Genomic DNA, 20841 nt, shown 5'->3' with positions numbered 1-20841 from the left:
GTTCAAGTCTGAGTCCATGATTACCCCGAGATTTCTAACTTGATTTTTAAATTTTAGACAAAGAGACTTGACTGCTGACATTTTCTCTTTGTTTCTGTGGCCCAAAGATGATTACTTCAGTCTTGTCACTGTTTATTTGGAGAGAGTCGTTTTGCATCCACACAGTGATCTGTTCAACACAGTGACACCATGAATCGACTGGTCCATATTCACCAGCTGTGAGTGAAATGTAAATCTGAGTGTCATCTGCATAGTTATGGTGGATTAAGTCAAGGGTGGATTAAGGTTTCTATGACTGAGCAGTTAACATTTCATTAATTATGATAACCATAAAATAGAACGTGTTGACAGCAATACTTTCCACACAAACTCTGCTGTTGAACTGCAGACAACCTACAGGCATGTGCAGCTCTGATCAAGTAGCTCAGCCACTAGTTCTGATGAAGCTGCCAAAGCATCTTCAAGCAAAACGGCACACAAAGACTCACCCTTTCTTCCCATCTTCCTTCTAGTCCCCATTCAGCTGTCTTACATTATGTCTGCTGTGCTGATCTAAAGTGTAATATGGAGAAATGAACAGGGAGAGATACTGATCAAGTTCTCTGTGAATGTAATTTGCAAACTTTTTCTTACAATGAGCTGTTTGTCCTTTAAAATGATACGAGGAAAGGGGTTGGATGGAGGACAAAGGAAGGGTTCAAAACACAGCTCTGGATTGCTCAAAATGTTCAGTTGTTGATTATTATGAAAGACAAAGAGACAAAGATCTGAGTCTTCTCAGAATAAAATAAAGTTGAGTGTTATCATTGCACATGGCCAAGTATTTGTCTTTTTCAGTGAGGATACAACAACATGTTACAACACTTTTTAAAATGGGGGTCTTCAGTGATTAGACTGTTTAGTGCCAACACAGTGATTCATTCATTTGGCCTTTACAAAAGCAAAACTGACTGAAACCTTATGTGTTACACAGTAGCTGAAATATGATGGAATTAGTTTAAATGGTTAAATATTGTCACATGAACATCACATGAAACAAACTGGAACAAGGATTGTATCACTAATTTATACAACTGCAACAAACTTAGAGCAGAAAAGTGTCAGGAATGGGGCAAGACTGCATTTTCACCAGAGGTCACAACACACAACATACACATCACACACAACATACACAACACACACAACATACACAACACACACAACATACACAACATACACAACACACACAACATACACAAACATACACAACATACACAACACACACAACATACACAAACACACACAACATACACAACACACACAACATACACAACACACACAACATACACAAACATACACAACATACACAACACACACAACATACACAAACATACACAACACACACAACATACACAAACATACACAACACACACAACATACACAAACATACACAACACACACAAGCTAAATCAAAAAGATCTTTCTTGTGAATTTCTGCATATTTCTTTCCCATCAGTTCCTTTATAATATTTTGCAGGTGGACGTTTCATTTCAATGACAAAACAGAGAAAAGTGAAACAGTTTTATATTTGAGAGCCTGAAAATATCATTTTTTTAAAATGTGTTTATATATTTTTTTGCATCTGCTGGAAAATGAACTGAGCATTACACATAATTGCAGATTATTTCTCTGGTAATCGTGATGCAGGTTTGATAATTAATGACTAATCCCGTGGGCTAATAACAGGTGCCGGACTGTCACTGAGTGTCTTATATTGTTACAGTATCATCACATTTGCAGATCAAAACCTCAACCGAACACTTTAACCTTTTATTATGACAAACACACAGCACAACTCCTGAACAGACTACAGAAGCACAGCTCTACATTAGCAGGGGGGTGACTTTGTATAGAAACTTCATCTTTTCTAACAAACCTGTCAGATGACAGTTTTTTACCCCCACACTAACCTGTGAAAGTGGATAAGATGCCTGAGCATTAGTGCAGTTTACAGTAAATCTCATAATGTGCGATGTTTCATGAACCAGATAAAACATGAATGATTCTTCAAAATAATAATGAATGGGCTGAAATAAGCGAAGCCATGAATGAAGAGGGCTCCGGTAAGGGAAAAGTAGGGCGCTCCTCCACTCGCTTCCACTGCTCTTCCTCCTGTTCGCCACCAAGCGACGCTGTTGCTCCCTCAAAATAAAACGGCTGCGCTCCGGACGGTTTGGTCACATGCTGGTCTGAAGTTGCAGCTTCATGTCACACATGCGTACCGACAAAGTGAATGGCACACGGGCGCAGAAGTGACACCAAGGGACGCCACGACAGTCGATCCACGGCAGCTGGGTGAAGCCCACGCTGGGTGGGGGAGAGGATGGAGATGAAAGCCGCGGGAGGCTGCAGCATCCCACCACCGGTGTCTCCAATAGCCAGACTCTAGGGCGCACGAGGAGTCGTTGAATTTGGCGCAGTTGGGAAAGTTGAGTGAGTGTATACAATGGTTATAAATGGGTCTCAGCTGAACAGCTCCACGCCAGACCCCGCTGACACCGTGCTGGACCGCCCGCCGTGGGTTACCACAACTTTGGGCTGCTTCCTCATCTTCACCATCGTGGTTGACATCCTGGGCAACCTGCTGGTGATCTTCTCCGTGTACCGGAACAAGAAGCTCAGGAACGCAGGTGAGTGGCGCCAAGTCAGCACAAGTGAGGCGCGCGCGGCTCCAAGCTCACCTGAAAACAAAAGCCAAAGATTTTTAAAGTGACAGGAACCAACACGCGCGCTGCTCAAACACCGTTCTAGCGACTGCGACGCGTTTCCAGCGGGAAGGGTCCTGTCAGTGAGACTCTGGGTCCTTGTCTTCTGATTATTTTTGTCTCTGTCTCTCGTTTTGTTTGGTTTTGTGGTGAGGTGGTTGTTACAAATCCGAGGCAGCATGAAGAAGCCAGCGTTGGCAAAATAAACAAAATAAAACAAAAACAAATCTGTCAACCCAGAAACACAGCTCCCATCATTGCTTCAATTATTGCCCCTCTCTAGACTCTCGGCCTATAGCTGCCCTTATTATTTATATTTATTTTAAGTTTTGTTCTAAGTGATGTTAAGGGTCAGTTTACGGCAGCTGGACTCTGAAGTGGATCTGGTTTGACGCTAAGTGCAGGGGCGTCTCAGCAGGCTCAGAGAACAGCAAAGCAAAGAGAAACGCTGGTGATTGAAGCCAGAGGGAAAAGCCATCGCTCATCCCAGCACTACTCAGACTATCAGTTTATGTTGCTCCAGCCAGGACATTTAATTCAATAATCCATAATAATGACAACAGCATTTTCAAATGATTACCAGATCCTTAGTGAAACTTGTGCCACGTGTGTGTGTGAGAATTTGTTTTGAATAGGGGCTGCTGGGACCTGAGTTTGGACAAGATTGACAGAGCAGTGTTTGTCTTGCTGAGTGAAAGCTGTAAAACGCTCGTAATTGAATATTCAGAGGACAGAGAGCTGCTGAGAAAACTCACTGAGGTCTGCACACACTAACTGGCAGCTACACATATCATGGCTGTCATCATCCGGACGCTGTAGAAGGGTGATTTGCTAAATGCATAAATGAAATTACCATTTCACCCACAGCAGAAATGTTAGGTCAGAGTAGATTTCCATCATGTGGATAAAGAGCAGAAGGTGACTGCGAGGAATATCAGGGTTATCCGAGCTGTACAAAGACACGATTTCCTCTTGCTGAGATTCCTGCAGGGACCCACTGCTTTATGATGATCAGCGTTTCATAAAACATACATGCAGCTCTGAGTATTTTTATTAGAGCTGTTCATAACACAGCTGTTGCAAAGCTGTCTCTGCATCTGAAAGTATATCTGTGCTGTTTTCTAATCCATAGTAGAACTTATTAAATATTAAATGTATGTAAGAAAGTGTAAGAAGAGAGTATAGATGTTCCTTTATTGGCTAATTACATGTAAGGAGGCCAGTAATGCCGTTAACTTATGTTATTGCACTTCATTATTGCATATGGCTGAGCATTAACAGCTGTAATGACTATTTATTCATTTAGCTCAGTGATATAAGATTTTCTTTTTGCCATGCTGGATTCCAGCTAAGCATCTAGAAGAAAAGTTTCATGTAAAATGAAGTGAGGAGTTTTAGTTTGTTTTACTGTCTGTGAATACTAATGAGACCCATGTAGGTTGATGACGCGTTTCTCCCATTCATGTCTTTGAAGCACATTCTCTACTTTCCATTCAAGTTCTGAAGCCGTGCGTGCTTAACTTAAAACTCTCGCAATTTCCTGTTCAAAAAGCCGCTGGCAAATTGTGTGCAAATTGGCAGACACATTGATTGGCATGAAAACCTTTACATTCATATTTTCATCACTGCTGGAATGTTTTGATGATGGGTGGGTTGTTACCTTTTGTTTTAGCTTTGGAAATGTAATGCCATGGGCGATTGTTTGAATTACACACACAGGCTTGACTCGGACTGACTACCAGACTAAACTTTCAGGAGTGGATTTAAACTGTCACATTTTCCATCCACAAAGAATTCAATTTCCGGTTGTTGAATAGATCGAATCTCCTCTATGGAAAACAAGTTAGTATAAATTTTCTTGGCATGGAATAAATTGTGTTAGCCATTGCACAGCAGTCACAGCAACAAAGGGATAAATTAAATAATGAGTAATGAAATATACTCAGTGGAGGACCTGGCAGGCATTGTGGTCACATATTTCAGGCAGCGGCATCGCTGCTGTCTTTGCTTGGCCAAACCTTCCGTCAGTGCTCTGTCAGCGTGAAGCCAACAACACATGGTGAGCGGTTTGAGCTGCATGGCTGGATTCAGAAGCTGTGCTGTGAGCTCAGCTTAACACCAATAAATCATCTTAAATGTAACTATTTTCTTGTAGATAGAGGAATTCTTGTATTATATTTGAAGAAAAAATAGATGCCAACAAAGAATTATGCCCCTGTAGACAACTTTGGCAGCTGTTTTTGTCTGAGTGCAACATTACCTCTTGAATTATTATGTGCAGTGGTTTTATGTGGCAGAGGAGAACGCCAGTCCTGGTGACCCTGTGTGATGGCTGACATGCACTGCTCTTTCTGCCCATAGGCTGTGATATGAGACTATTACCATCTCCTCCATGTTCGCCTGAGAGTCATTTGTGACTTGTATAGCTTGTGTACCAAAGCTGCTGGGTCTTTGTGGTTTTTCATCATCTGTTTTATTTGTACTGATCATTACATATTCAGCACAGGAAGCTTAAACTATACTTATTGTACCATTTACAGTCGGAAATGACAGAAACAGCCCAGCTTGAGTGTACTGATACCTTGTGTCCTGAGTTTTTATGCTGAACAAATGGCTCCACATTATTTTCCGTTTGTGTTTGTGTGACATAGGGTTTATCCTTTTCCAGCGTTGCAGGATTTGGCTGAGTGCCGGCGTTAATAATGTTATTTTCGATTATTCATTACAAGTCTAGGGTTTGTTACAGTATCACTGTGAGTGTAATGAATCTTAATGCACTAATGCAGAATTAAGTGGTATTTCCCTGTGTCCTGTTAAAATGAATGTTTTTACTTTCTAAATATCCACTGGCTTTGTAGGGAGATTTTAAACGGAAATTGGCTCAGCACTATGACGCTTAATAAAGAGATGACTGTCAAAAGAAAACAAATACTCTTCTGTAGATGTTATACAGTAGATGTTGATTGCACTGCATCCTGTTTTATTTTCATCATGAGGAAAGCCACTTGAAAGACTTGTTTTGTGAGAAACTGTAGTCCTTTAGTCCAGGCTTTATCGGGGCTGCATGTATGAGCATCAAGACTGCTCAGCTGTGATTAAACTGGAGAGTTTCATTTTTTGAATGGAAAGGTTTTTATGTCAATCAATATGTCTGCCAAGTGTCTTGGGTTGAATTTCTTTTGAAATAATGCTGCGATGTCTCCTAAAGATAATTGTTGGTTACTATTTCATTTCAAAGTGAAGCTGAGGTCTTTGTTATGTTAAAAGTGGGGGGCAAGCAGTCTTTGTTTTTATTTGCTTTATTGTTTAACTCAGCCTACATCTATGCAACCCTTCTCACAGAAAAATGTAGGTATCTCAGTGCAGTTCTGAGACTGTATCAGTTTCTTAGCTCATGCTGTGGAGCCATATGAACCACTTCCCACTTGAATGGCTGCGTTTACTACTTACTGTGCTAACTGAAACTGCATTCCCTCCATGGCCAAACACCAGTTCAAAAAACATCTATAGCCTATAAATAATCGACATAAAAGTCTAACGTCTACATATAGAGTTTGTTACCAATGAGAATGTCTTTGAAAAGGTGTCAGGCATAGTCAAGCTGCACAGCATAATGCATTGTCTGCCAGAAGTCTCAGCGTCAGGTGGCTGTATCATGTGTTACCACCTCTGATGACAAGAATCCCACTTTGTGGACCCTGCTATACACCCTTTAGGTCACACTGCACAGTCCTGTCGCTTAGTCACCCACAGTGAATGCATATCAGCTGTGGATAAAAAGGAGTGGAACTGTTTTTGTGTTGTATGAGTTCAATTCATTTTAGTATTACAGTTTATTTTGAATAGCGCAATTAAAGCCCTTTTTTATGAAGTGCAGCTTTAAGTATTTTTATATTTTTCCGAAGCATGTTTGGAAAGGATTTTTAAAGTTTTTGTTTTGTGTATGAGGCAGATTCGGCATTTCAGGATTCAGTTTGTGGTTCAAGTGGGCCTTATAGCTTAAGTTATTAAGGGGCCTTCAATAAGTGAAAAGGCCACAGGTTAGAGAGTCTGAGTCTGTGCTAAAGTTGACAACGGAGATACTCTACTGTATCTGCTGTGTCTGCTTTTGCCAAGATATTATCCAATTATATGCCTAATAAAACAAATACAATCTCACAGCAGTCTCATGTTTCATGGATTCCATCATGATTGAAATATTAGTTTTGAATCTGATATTATCTTGAGAGTTTATCCCATGGATCTTTGTAATTTGAAAGAAAATAAAAAGGTAATAATACTTTGCAATGAACAACATTTTGTCTTGGACCCATATTTGGCTGGGGATGCCCTGTCACTCAAACGGCTTTTCTAAAAGTGTACAGGCACATACAGTGGATCATATCTGCTCGCTGGGTTTTGTCAGTTTCTCTGGTGACTCCTGTGTTAAGCATCAGGGTGGCACAGTATGGAGGAACAGCTAAATAGTATAAGAAATGGAAGAAAAAGGGCTTGGTGGGTGGAAAACACAGACTAATTGCCAGTAGCCAGCAGGTCATGACTTTGCAATTAATTTATAGTTTGCCCGAGCCGAAGAACTAAACGTAGAGTGAGAGAGAATATGCCTCTAACTCATGAGGCATTTAAATCCAAGCTATAGTTTAGTAAATGCCCCTGCTGTCAGTCAGGACATGAAAATAAGAGCACCTGGTAACATAACCCGAGGCAACTGTGCACCTGATAACAGCCAGCATTAACTGCTTCTTTCAGTGCTCCCATGTGTCCTATAACATGCACAACAATTTTATACATTTTCATTAATTACTGCATCTTGCGGATTTACTTTGTACAGCTTTCCTGTCAGAGGGATATCTGACTCTCATAAGGATTAAGGCTCTAACATCACGTTGCACACAGCTCTAATTAGACAGCAGATATATGCACGACTGTGGTTTCACTCTTAAGAATTTGTGCATGATGTTATCAGTGCTGATGTTGCTGACCTAGTCTGGCTTGTTTGCTGCTGCTCTATCGCTCCTAGATGAGGCGAAGGAGAGAGACAAAGCTTCACAGCGGTACAGGGTAGCGCAGATAGAGACACGAGAAGGGAGGCAGCAGACCAGCGTTAGTCTGTCACATAAAGCAGACATGCTGTGAAAAAGGCTTTTTTATTTTGAGAAAGACACTGAATTGCCATTTCAGTCGTGTTTGTTTGTTGTGTCTTCCACAGAAAACTGGGTTTATGTTTTTGTAACATTAATAGTGACAATCATGGGAAAATTGCTTTGCAAAAAACTGTCTTGTTTACCTCTTAGGCCCAACTATTTCAGTCTTTGACAGGTGCACATTGTCCTGCTGGGATTAGCCCTCCATCCAGGGTCATCTGAGAAAGAAAAATGGACTCAGCAAGTGCTCATTTGACTACTGCTGCTCATTTACTGTTCTCTTTTCTCCTCTGATATTTGCAGGGTTATCTGTACACACAAAGTCAACCTGCAGTATGTATCTTTTGCATGTACTGTACAAGAAGAACGTAGGCTGTGTTTTTCCATATTCCCCCTCTGAGAAAACACCTTTCTGTTTTTCTGGTTTACATTCTGCGTCGCATTTCACATTCTTTTGCCAAGTTGTACATCTGATCTCAGTCTCCCACCTTCTTTGTTCTCCTCTTCCCAGGCATACTCACACTCACTCACACACACACACACACACACACACACACACATACATGATTTTTTTTTCTTTTCACTTAAATTTGACCTTCCAGGCTTTATATTCCATGACACCCTGTCTGTTTGCATCACTCTGATCCAACACCCCCACTATTCTCGAAGGATGTTATGTTGTCAGACAGCATACCTGTAGAGGAATTCTGCCAATAGTGCTTTGCATCAAGCCAGTCAGGCAATGAGACAGTTATCACACAAACCCTGAGGATTATAAAATGCCCCAGTGGGCAAAATAAATTAAAAGTGTTATTTGATTTTATTTTTATATTTGGTGATAAACACTAACCAGCCTGGTTGAATTTAACAGGAACAGGAGTATGTATCTGGTCTTCTCTTTCATGACCCCCTGTTCATGTTTCCTTTCTCTTGCTCTCATTCTGTCTATGTCTGTCACACATTCTCACACACTCAAGCATGTAAAAGAAGACATAATGAGTCTATAAGTACGAATTTAAGATTCCATCCCCCTACTCCAGCTACCTTCTCTTCCGGCTTGTATGCTTCCCTTTGCTATTTTTAAAAATTTACAATATTTTACAGTGAAACTTATTTCTGCTTGATAGAAGCTTGGGATGACGCACATCGGAAGCTTAGGGGAGTGAGATCAAGTAACCCCTAATGCTCATCCAAGAGGAACAATGCATAACACATGCATACTGTAGAGTGCTTACTGTAGAGCGGTAACTACCTGATTACACACACATACCAAGGCAGCATGAGCTCAGAGGTTAGAGATGCTGGCTGGTGATGAGAAGGGTGCCAGTTTCAATTTCAGTTGAGACAATCAGAACAGGCAAGTGAGAAACATTCTCCTCTGCGTTCAAGGTGCCCTTGAATCAAGCACTTAGCCGACCATTGCTACTCTGTGGCCAACAGTGGAAGACTGTGGTGGGACTCAGCAGCTTCCAGCTGTGAATGTGTCAGATTGTATGACTGTTAAAGCAGAGCACTCGTGAAAAACAGAAAAATATGCAGGCTCAGTCAATCTTTCTCGGACAGAATGTAAAAAATGAAAAAACTCACAAAGTGATGTCTTATCTTCCAAAAATTTCTTCCCTTATCTGCGTCCGTTTTGTTTTGTTATCATTAAGGGTTCTAAAAACACAGCATAGTTGAAGTAACCTGGAAACGGCTTAATCAGAAAACCTCGTCAATGCCTGAGCCCGCGGGTTTATTGCGGTATGCAGTAATGATTGTTATGCTGTTTGAACACTGCCCCTTTCAGCCTTATAACTGGGCTCAGTGTGGCGGTTTATCACTGAGACCCAGCACTGTCCCGAATACACACTCTATGACTGCACCATTATGAAAAAGACACTTTTTATAACTACAAAGCAAAGATATGAGGGTGTTACTATTTAAAAATAATCTTGAGGTTAGAGGAGGACATGTTGTCTATGTGAAATTAGTAACACATTTCAAAAGAAACCAGAACTAAAATAGAAAAACGTCTCTTTTCACATTTTGGAGCAGAAGTGTCATAATTTAGGGAACATCTGTAGCGTCTGTCAGAAAATGAAAACAGATAAAGCAGTAGGAAAACATTAATTAAGAGTTACAGAAGAGTCTAAACATGAAAATACAAACATATTCAAGATCCAATTCTTCCTTCATTTTGCACAAGAAAAGATTCATTCTGAATTATCTTAGAAACCTTTAGTGAACTTTTGTGTTATGTTAAAAACTAGTAGCTTAAAATGTTTTCTATTCATAAAAAATAAACTATTACTGCTAATGATTATCAGAGAAAAGTAGAGGTTATTCATTTTAAAGTTAGTAGAATCTTAAACAATCTTTAGTAAAATTAGTTTTTTTACTTTTTATTTACTTTTTTAAATTTACTGCATTGATTACATTTTCTTCATTGTATTTTTATGTGTTCTATGTATAGCTTTCCCTTTGAAATTGAGTCAATATATAGTCCCCTGACAAGAGAGATCTCATAATTTAGGTTATTAAAGTTACTGCGCTCAAGATCATTGTATTAATAATGGCAGGGTAAAACAGGGTTGTTTGTATAGCACAAACAGAAAGGTAGGTGCTTTACATGCAAACATTATAAGAAGAGAAACAACCCTAAGAAGCGCAGTAAGACAGATCAATAAAAGATAAAATATAAAATAAAATATATACATTAGTTTACACTTTTACACTTTTTACACTGGGAAGATTAATTTAATGTACACAAGTTTAATAAGACACTGATATAACAGGTTCAAATCAAAATTTCTAGAGTAAGTGAGTGGCATATTAGTTAAAGGTGAAAAAGGTCTTCAGCTTAGATTTAAAAATAGCTACGGTTGGAGCAAATGGAAGTTCTAAGGGGAGCTGGTTCCAGAAATGGGAAGCATAATGGCTAAAAGCCATTTTACTATGCTATTTGTACTCTGGGCACCACTAGCTGACCAGCCCCTGCAGATCTCATGCACCAAATGACTAATCACAATATGAAAGGGGCCGTTTGAAATGACTGTCACCTGACTGTATTTCCCGTTATTCCTATGGAGCATTTTAGCATCTCTATCTTACTGTTTTGTTTTTTCCCCCCCTGTGGCTTACAGATTTATTTTTTATTCACGCTTACCAGTCTTATGAAAAACAAAAATGCTTACTGATTGTATGGTAGCTGCTTTTGTCAGGTATAAACACAGCTCTTAATCTATTCTAACATTTCTCTGTGTCTGCTGGATGCCAAGGTAAACATCTGGTTGCTAACAATGCGTGTTATCATCTCTTATCAGGCTATAATATGTCAATGTTGGGGTTAAAGCTCTTTCTCCTGACCCCAGCGTCCAAATATTAATGTACTGTAGGTTTAAAGAACTGCATCCACCATGTGCACTGTGCAGGACATTTCAGAGCTGATAATTAAACTTGTTAGTGCTCCTGATGGACAGACTAATTAATGGAGACACTCTCTAAATTACTCGAAACACATTTAGCATGTCTGCACTGCCGTTTGTTGTTAATATCAACCAAGATCTATGCTGACAGCCAGACTAAAATCAGCCTTTGATATTGGTCAGGCTCTGGAAGGTTGAAAAAATGTGTGTGTGCTTCTGTGAACTCAACCATCCACATATCCAGTCCTGTTGTTGTATAATGATATGTCATTATCTAACAGCAAATCCTATCATTAGGTGCTTGTATGAAAAAACAGTTATTCATCCATTTAATTCATAATCAGTAATGAATTTTCTATTATTAGGCCTGTATTCTGCAGCAAGAGACCAATTTGGTTTCTCTTTGTGTCGTTTTATATCGTTTAAGATCACTGAACTAAATATTTACTACATATAAATGAATAAATCATTAAGACTTGTCTTGTTAAGGGCTTGTTCAGTGACCCCTGCTCTTTGTTTTACCTGCACCATTCTGAAAGAAAAGTGATCTTGAAATAGCCTTTTTCTCATAATACAAGCCACATTTAGCAGTGCAGAGGTGTACACTAGTTCTCAAGAGGCACCTTGTGACATATAATTCGTGACCTGCCACGTTTGTGAAATCATTAGTGCTATATGTCCCTCTAATGAACAGGAGTGTAGGGTGTGAGGTCATGTCATTGTAATATGCTTTCATTTAATGACCCATAAACATGCTGTCTGTTATTGTTGCCTAAATTAGTGTATTTTGTCACACACATTCACACATTGCTTGGGTTCATTCCAGCGTTCTTTGGGTGCTGTCCAAAAGCAATAGGGAATTATGTAGTAGGAAGTGAGATGCTCATGCTGTTCAGTGCTCAGTGACCTAGTCTAAGCCTCAGTTTCTCTGAGAATCTCCGAATGAATTCAGTACGATAGAACTTTAGATGTGTATGAAATTGTTTTTGCTTTGGGACATTTTTAAAACACTCTTCTGACTCTGCTGCCACAGTCTAATATCTAATACATTAACATTTGTGTGTGGTTCAACACTAGATTTGACAGTGTTTTTGATTTGCTTGCTGTTCACTGACTCAATGAGGCATGTTTTGGGAAGGTTTAGTGGTTACGCCAAAGTAGTGAATGACATCATATTAAATGTAAGATATCCTGGGGCAGTGCACATTAATCAAGTGTGTAAAACCTGTAGCCCCAACAATACTAGAAATGACAAATGACAAAACTAATTTACTACATAATAATCGTACAGCGATAGAAAAACAAAGAAATCAGAAACTGAAAGAAATGTAACACATTCTTTTCTAACATTATTAAACTAATGTCTAAGTAGATTTTAAACTATAGGTTTAGTGGAATTGAAAAAATATTTTGCTGCATGTTGTGCAGCTCATTTTTCCATAGGGTGGCTGCTCTCATAGAAAGTGGGCTCAACAGTTATTTTATTCTTCAGATAAACATACTCACCGTCGTTCAGGATGATCCTCTAGAACTGCACTGAGCACTAATGAGAGGATGGAGGTTTTGTTAATAGCAGCACACAATGAGAGCATGTTAAAGAAGTGGTCATTAAGGATGGGATTTGAGAACGTGTCCATGTAAAGCTGACCTCACATTGTCTGGTTCTTTGGTTATTGTTTCGCTCTGACACTATCAGCTCCTCTATCACCACTTATGCATTGCCCATAATTAAGTTGAATTAAGGGTGTGGCATTATTTTCCACAGCTGGACAACATCACCAACAAAATGCTTCATTGGCAAAAAGATTAACTAGAGTGACAACCAGAAATGACTGGACTTGACATGGCCCTGTTCACCTTCAATACCACAATTGAGGTGAGACCCTTGAGCAAGGCACCGGACCCCCAGCTGCCCCCAGGGCGCCGCAGCACTGGCTGCCCACCGCTCCGGGTGTGTGTTCACGGTGTGTGTGTTCACTGCTGTGTGTGTGCACTTTGGGTGGTAATGGAATTTCCCCATTGTGGGACTAATACGGGTAATAACTTCACTTAACAACGTCACAACTAATTGATTAGATTACTTAAATTGTCACTGTTGTGAACGCTCTGCAGCCTGAGATTGCTTTCTCCTTTCCCTCTTTCCTCTCTCTCCCTGTGTGTGTGTGTGCTGTTTGTGTTTGTGTGTCCACACGTGCCATAGAGGAGATCGAGGTAACAAGACACACCTGCTCCTAATTACTCCATCAGAGGAAGCCCTTTATAAGCTGGTGCTGGCCAACACCAAGGTGCCAGATTGTACTTCCATGTTTGACGGTAGCAGATGATGAGCTGGTGGTCATTGTATTCTGTTGTTGTGGTCTTAGTTCAGCTCCTTGTGGTCCTACCTAACTGTTCCAGAGTCCTAAGTCAGCAAGAGAGCAGCAAACAGTTACTGGTGTTCTTGCATCCCTCTCCGAGTCATCAGTTTCCCATGGTTTAGAAACGTACTCCACTCACCTGAGACTACCTCGCCTGATCCTGGTTCTCTCCGAGCTCTGGTGCTCTTTAAATTCACCTGACAGCCAGTGTACTCCTCAAAGCAACACTTCCTGAATTCGATCCCCCAGCTATACCGATAACATGATAACGTGAATCCACCAGCACTACGAACTTTTGCCGTCACTCTGCAATTTAAGAAAAGGAAATTCTCCAGCTACCCACATCATGTCTGTTCTCTGTTTATAAATCTCTGCACCTTTGGGTCCAGCCTGAATTTAATACCACAAACAGTGACTGAATGATCTGGCCATTATGGCCCCAGCAACTGCAGAGACACTACAGATAGCCATAGCTCACCAGGGGGTGCTCTTGGGTAAACAGGGGTCACAGATTCAATCGCTGACAAACAACAAAGCAGAATGTCACAACAACTCACTCATCTGATGCCACCTGCCGTGTCCTCTCCTCACTCTCAGCAGGCTCTAGTGCATTCATGGGTAATTTCGGGGCTTCCTATTGCAGTGCTAATTGGTTTTCAGTAGGCAAACAGTAATGTACAGCTCTAATTTATCCAAGATTTTTTTTTTTGATTTTCTAACAGAACTAAAGCAAGTTTTTGACCAGCTGAACAGAAATGATAATGTAGAGCAAAGACTATTGTAATTTAAACAAGGCAGACCATCTATTTCAGAGTTTGCCATAAATTCCTGAATTTTGGCAGCCGATACCAACTGGCCCAATGACAATCTTAGAGCAATATTTTTGCTGAACCTGAGTGGAGGCATGAAAAATGAATTAGCTCATTATGAATTCCCTCAGACCTTGGATTCCTTGATTGAGACAGCCATTAAGATCGATAACCGCCTCCATGGATGGCACCCAGATGAAGGAAATCTTGTTCCTCTTCCTCTGGATTGTCAGACAAGAGGTTGCCCTTCTCAACCCCACAGGGATGGTTCCGAACTGGGAAACTGAGGAAGAGCCGATACTTGGTTGAGCCAGACTCTCACAGACACCGAACGACACTGTAGGTTTAGGACCAGGGCATGTGTTTACTGTGGCCAGAAGGCTCATCTCTGGGCCGCTTGTCCAGTGCGCCCAACAGAATCCACTCCTCAGTAATGATGGGGCTACAGGGAAGCCATCCGAAATCTAGACTTTCCTCATCTAAGATCATGTTCCATGGTAAATTGATCAGCAACCAACAGAACCTTCCTATAACTGTCCTCATCATGTTGAGGGAAATTTTATGGACAGAAAATTAACTGAAAAGATTGGTTGCAAGGTAATTCCCCTGGAAAAGCCAGTGACAGTTAGAGCAGTAGATGGAAAATTCCCAGCCCAAATTACCCATAGCACCAAACCACTACAGCTATTACTCTCTGGCAATCATCAGGAGGAAATTGCCTTTTTTGTGTTTCCTGACTCTACCTCCCCCCTAATTTTGGGTCATCCTTGGTTAAAACAACACATTTGAACTGTGAATAAGTTTAAATCTACAGACCTTTCCAATGTTCCCTCTGCTTATATGATTAACCAAAGTTATGATTAACCAGAGTATTCAGCAAAGATCAGGCTCCCTCACTGCCTCCTCATAGACCTTATGATTATGCTATTGATGCCAGTTTGTGGTAGAAGTGGATGCCTCTGACACTGGGGTGGGTGCTGTTTATCACAAAGATCCCTTGATACTATTAAACTCCATCCCTGTGCCTAATTTGAACGCAACTATAACATCGACAACAGAGAACCACTGGTGGTGAGAATGGCCCTGGAGGAATGGAGGCACTGGTTGAAAGAAGGAAAATACCTGTCACACCGTCCAGGACAGAGAATTAGTCGTGCCATTGGTTCAGCACCATATGCAGCAGTGTCTTAAGATCTGCCAGGACACCAGGGCTGCCTTTCTTCAAACCACGGACCAGAATAAAGAAACAGCCGATTGCAGGAGGCGGTCTGTACCCAATTATGTTGCAGGTCAGAAAGTGTGGTTGTCAACTTCCAATATCCCCTTATCTACCAAATCAAGAAAACTGTCTCCCCGGTTCATTGGACCATTCACCATTGGAAAAAATCTAATCCTACTGCTATCACACTCCAACTCCCAAGAATTGTGCCCTCCAGTGTCCGTTTGTATTTTATAGTCTTTAGCGAGGCAAATGAATAACTCCATTTGCAAAACAGCACCAGGGAGGTGTGGACGTTTCAGTTTTGCGTTGTCATGCTATGACCACCCCATGCATGTTGAATAATGTAATGACCTACACTGAGTGGAGTTGAGCTGAGTAGTGCTAAAACTGTGTAATGGAAAAGGGGTAACAGACTTTAGCCATGATTCTCAATACATTTACAGTAAACCCTTGAAATTCGTAGGGGTGACGTTCCTAGAGCACCTGTGAATTGTGAAAAAACGCAAATTTTGGAAATGGTCAAAAATATTCCTATAAATACCTATTTTTATAGTTTAAACCCTAAATATACCCCAAAATATTTCATTCCAAACTCAGCTTAATGCATTATTAGTAAATAAATTATTGACCTAAATTTGTAAATGATATTGTTTAAAAAAAAAGCAATAAAAATCGTGGAGGATATTTGCGATTTGCGCGAAATTGCCGGGATTCCAATAACGATTATTAGTTCTGAGGAAAAATGACTGCGAATGACTCAGGCCGCCAACTCTGAACCGTGACTTCGTGGGGGTACACTGTACATGTAAGCAAACTGGGCAGCACCAGAAGAATGCAGTGTTCTGATAATAGGTTAGTGCTGTTCATATTTAATGGTGAAATGTGATGTTAGAAGAACACAAGAAGGACAGAGTAAAAACACCTCCCTGTTGCTGTAGGGAGAGGAAAGTGAAAGTGAGTGCTCGCAGTATCAAGCAAATATGTATCAAGCAAATCATATGACCATTAACGACCACCCTGCCAATAGCAGGAACAAGCACCACAGTGAAGATGAAAACAATACTGTACCTGCTGTATTTGGAAAAAAGTTTTTATTACAATTGAATCTACACTTTTTTATTCATGTCCAATGTGAAGAATGTAAATGAAGACACTTAAAGCTACTTAAATGTAGGGCTGCAAATAATGATTAATATCATTATTAATTAATATTAATTAATTAATCATAATTAATATCCTGATAATTACAACCACAAAATTTCATAGACCATCATATATAATAGTGAAAGAAATATAGACCCATACATGAATGAATTTTTTTTTAAAAAAACGACTTAGTTGCATCTTTCATGTACAAACTTGTGGATGACTAACTGAACAACTTGAAAGATGTGTATCAGACGGCAGCTCTATGAAAGACGTTAGTCTGAACTGGCAGCCATCATATTAGAATTAGGACGGTGAGAGGAATGTGAGCAAGCTGTTAAGGTGGAGTTTTAACAACAACACAAAATTATCCCCAGTTTGGGGTCAAGGTTATGTTGAAAGACATAACCTTGCATAGCTCTATGAAAGACGTTAGTCTGAACTGGCAGCCATCATATTAGAATTAGGACGGTGAGAGGAATGTGAGCAAGCTGTTAAGGTGGAGTTTTAACAACAACACAAAATTATCCCCAGTTTGGGGTCAAGGTTATGTTGAAAAAAAAAAAATCCCCTATACTAGATTTGAGACTTTAGTTAAATCAGGACAGATTTCAGCCTACAGCGCTCTCTTGGGATGGGAAAGTTACATGAACTGGTGTGGAGAGATGCATATACCCACAGAGAAGCTGTAGCCACAGAGTCAGGGTGATGATGTTGCCAGAGGCCATGAGTAGCTTTCATGCAAAATGTTTGGAGAGCTGTGTGTCATATTGTAGTGAAAGCAGAATATGAGAATCTGTCCTCCCCTTCTTTTGTAATTCAATTAGCTTTCAGAACAGCAGCGGCAGATGCTGTCAGTTATCCTGTGCATGGCTTTAAATACAGTATCATCATATCTAAAATGAGTAACTGATCATTCATTCATCATCTGTATCCGTTAATTCCACATGAGCTAAATCATCCTGTCAAGAATCCAAATTACTGCCCTCTAATTCTAGGGCAGGCTCTACTGTGTGTATGTCTGTACTTGTACTTCTATCTTTGTGTGGACCATTTTGAAAATACTTCTATCAGAGTGAGGACATCTTGACAAAGTGAAGATATCTTGTCCAGTCTTAACCTTTTCTGACTCCTTTTTGAGGGTTAAGACCTGGTTTCAGGGTTAAGGTTAGGGTAAGAGTTTAGGGAATACATTACATCATCACAACAATAGACGTACAAATCTGTGAGTGTTTGTCCTTCAGAGGACCAACTGAGCGCATCCTTGTGAAGTGAGATCATTTTTGAGTGATCTTCATTTCTTCATAGTGGAGGTTATACAAATATAAATGCATTTAGGGTAACTGAATTTTTGAGGTTAAATGTGTTGTTTTCCCTGTTAAGGGTAGGCTTAGGGACAAAGGGGTGAATTAAGTCAGGCCTCTGGCTATGTGTGTTTCTGAATGCATGTCAGTTGTGAATACCTCTATGTGATACACCTTTTGATTTATCATTGAACCTGCATTAATTGATTTAGCAAATACTTTCCTGTTTATTGTATGAACCACAAAACATTCAACCGATTCCCTGCACTTATTGCTTTGTATTGGACACCTCAGGAAAGCATTTGGTCACCAGTTGCTTGCTAATTTTCTCTGTCTGCTATTTGGTATTGGTTGGGAAGCATACTGTGAGTTTATCAGAGCGTTTGTTTATTTCTTCCAATGCTTTCAGTCTCACTCCCCCTAAAACAACAACAAACACAAGCTAAACTTAGATGCATCAGGGTTCATTTGTTCAACTCTTGGAAAAAAGATAATCTGATTTAAAAATGCTGTAAATGGTTTCCAAAGAGTAATGTCTCTTGATACTTGGTGTTTGGGTCTTTACTACAAGTCCATGAAACGTCCATAGGCAGATACTGTTTCTGGGTGTATATACTTGTCACTGTACACGCACATGCACACTCTTTGTTTAACTGAACTTTTGATCTTGTTATGATAATTATGATGGGAATAGTTGGAAAGGATGTGATGTGACATGTGAGTGTGGAAAATCCTAGTGACGCAAAAAAAAAAAAAAAAAAAAAAGTAGGTTTTTAATAGGGATTATTGAGAGTATGATATTTTGGGTGCTCTGCATGTGACTTTGAAGCAGCAGTTACATGCAATAGGAAATTAGAAGCTGAGTCCAAAGCTTATGCTCAGAGTGACACTCATTCAAAATTGTAAGATAGGCTGTTAAGCACAGCAATAAAATACCCCTCATCTGTTTAAGTCCCTCGAATTTCTGGTATATATGTCTGAATACACAGTAAAATGATGACATTCAAAAATGCAAAAAGAATTCCAAATATGGTTTAAGGAGATTACATTGAGCTCTTTTAGGTCAACTGGGGTCAGATAGGATGATGGAAATAACTGCTGTATAAACTAATCATGAATAATAAAGCTCAACAGATGCTAAAGCTGTGGTCTGACCTGATTTTCCATGGGAACAGTAACAATATACAAAACATACAAAGGATTGCTGGCTTTAGGACAGTTATGTAACTCACTACATTACAGAGTCATGACCTGAAGCTGTCATACAGTCCTGTCGCCTCCATATTATTTTTAGATATGTAGACAACTGTAGTATAGATTTTATCTTCTGCTTAAATTGCACAAAGACCATTAATGCAGCTCATTACAAGAAAACAGATGGGTCAGTGTAAAATTAGCATACTCGTCCCCTTTAAACTAAATAAACTGTACGTTTGCATGCCAAGAAAATCACAGAGATTTAGAGACGTAAGGTCTAAAGTTGATCTAAGATAAATAAAATGAATATAGAATAAAAGTAAACCACACTGACTTAAACTCATGCTGTGAAGTTGTGGGAAAAGTGTTAGCTTTTTGCTAAAACAGCTGCTGGATACTAGGTTAATGAGAACAGTAAACCCTTGTCTACACTGCTGGCGTTTTAGCCCCTTTTTCAATAAGCTTAACTGATACACTCCTAATTTAATCAATCCACCTGTCTATACTGCCCACGTCGGCTCGCGTATCACTTGTGCTCTATATCTTTCTTTATGCGTGCATTTTTTCAGGGCTATGTGTGTAAATGCTCCACAGAAATCCACTAAAACGATGAAATCTCACATATTCCAATTGGGAATTCCCACCGAAACAAAAACATCCAAGAAACACATTTAAAACACATGATACATCATCTAACAGCAGTCCTGCTTAGCATATAGTGTTCAATATTGTTGTGTTGTCAGTAATTTGCATCACAGTTTTCCCTTTCCCAAGGTGTTTCTGTATGGTCCTCTGGGCCCACTTTGAAGACAAACTGCTTCCAATGCATGGCTGATAATGCACCTGTTTTAGATACAAATGTGAACCTTGCACATGGTTCATGCAAAACACTGCGCGATTCACACACATAAGCATGAGACAGAACCAAAACATTTGCTACAGGCCTGAGAAACACAAACAGGTGAAAGATGCTATAATTCTCCATAGAGCTGAGAGGAACTGTAGAGTTGAAGGAGCGACACCTTTCACAAATATTGATTAGTAGACCTTTATGATACAAAAAGCCAAAGTCGATGAACATACTGTACAGAGACATGGTGGCATCCAAGCTGTGGAGACAGATGGCTGCGAGGATGTGGTGAAAATGCTGGATTCATGGATTTTAATACCAAGCTGCAAATATTTCCCCCAGAACAAGGTCCTGAAGTTGTACAGCAGCTGTTATGAGAAAGTAGAGCAAACAGCACATACACACTCACAGATACACACCCTGCATCAGCTGTGGAGTGTGATAAGCTCTTCCACCATGCATGAAACTGCTGCTACAACCACTGTAAAGTATATTAATAGGCATAAATATTTACTACTGCAGCATCTTATGTTTTATTTAAATGGCATTTTATTCAAATCATGAGGCAAAAATGATCCAATATTTTAATATGTTGGATATCATTAATATAGAAATTATCTTGATCTAGGGTCACACTTCCTGGTCCTTCCCAGCCAAGTG

General features: G+C 39.9%; 1 protein-coding gene across 1 annotated transcript in view; it reads left to right on the top strand.

The window, feature by feature from the left end:
- The first annotated feature begins 2486 nt into the window (after nucleotides 1-2486).
- Nucleotides 2487-20841, top strand: part of mtnr1aa (melatonin receptor 1A a) — a 30172-nt gene continuing 11817 nt past the window's right edge. The window contains exon 1 of the mRNA XM_026303559.1: nucleotides 2487-2670. Coding sequence (XP_026159344.1) covers nucleotides 2487-2670 — 184 coding nt within the window. The remainder of the gene's footprint in view (nucleotides 2671-20841) is intronic.

This window comes from Mastacembelus armatus, chromosome 1, assembly GCF_900324485.2.
Source record: "Mastacembelus armatus chromosome 1, fMasArm1.2, whole genome shotgun sequence".
Classification (NCBI taxonomy): Eukaryota; Metazoa; Chordata; class Actinopteri; order Synbranchiformes; family Mastacembelidae; genus Mastacembelus; species Mastacembelus armatus.
The sequence above is the reverse complement of the archived record's forward strand: the minus strand, read 5'-3'. Positions and strand labels throughout refer to the sequence as shown.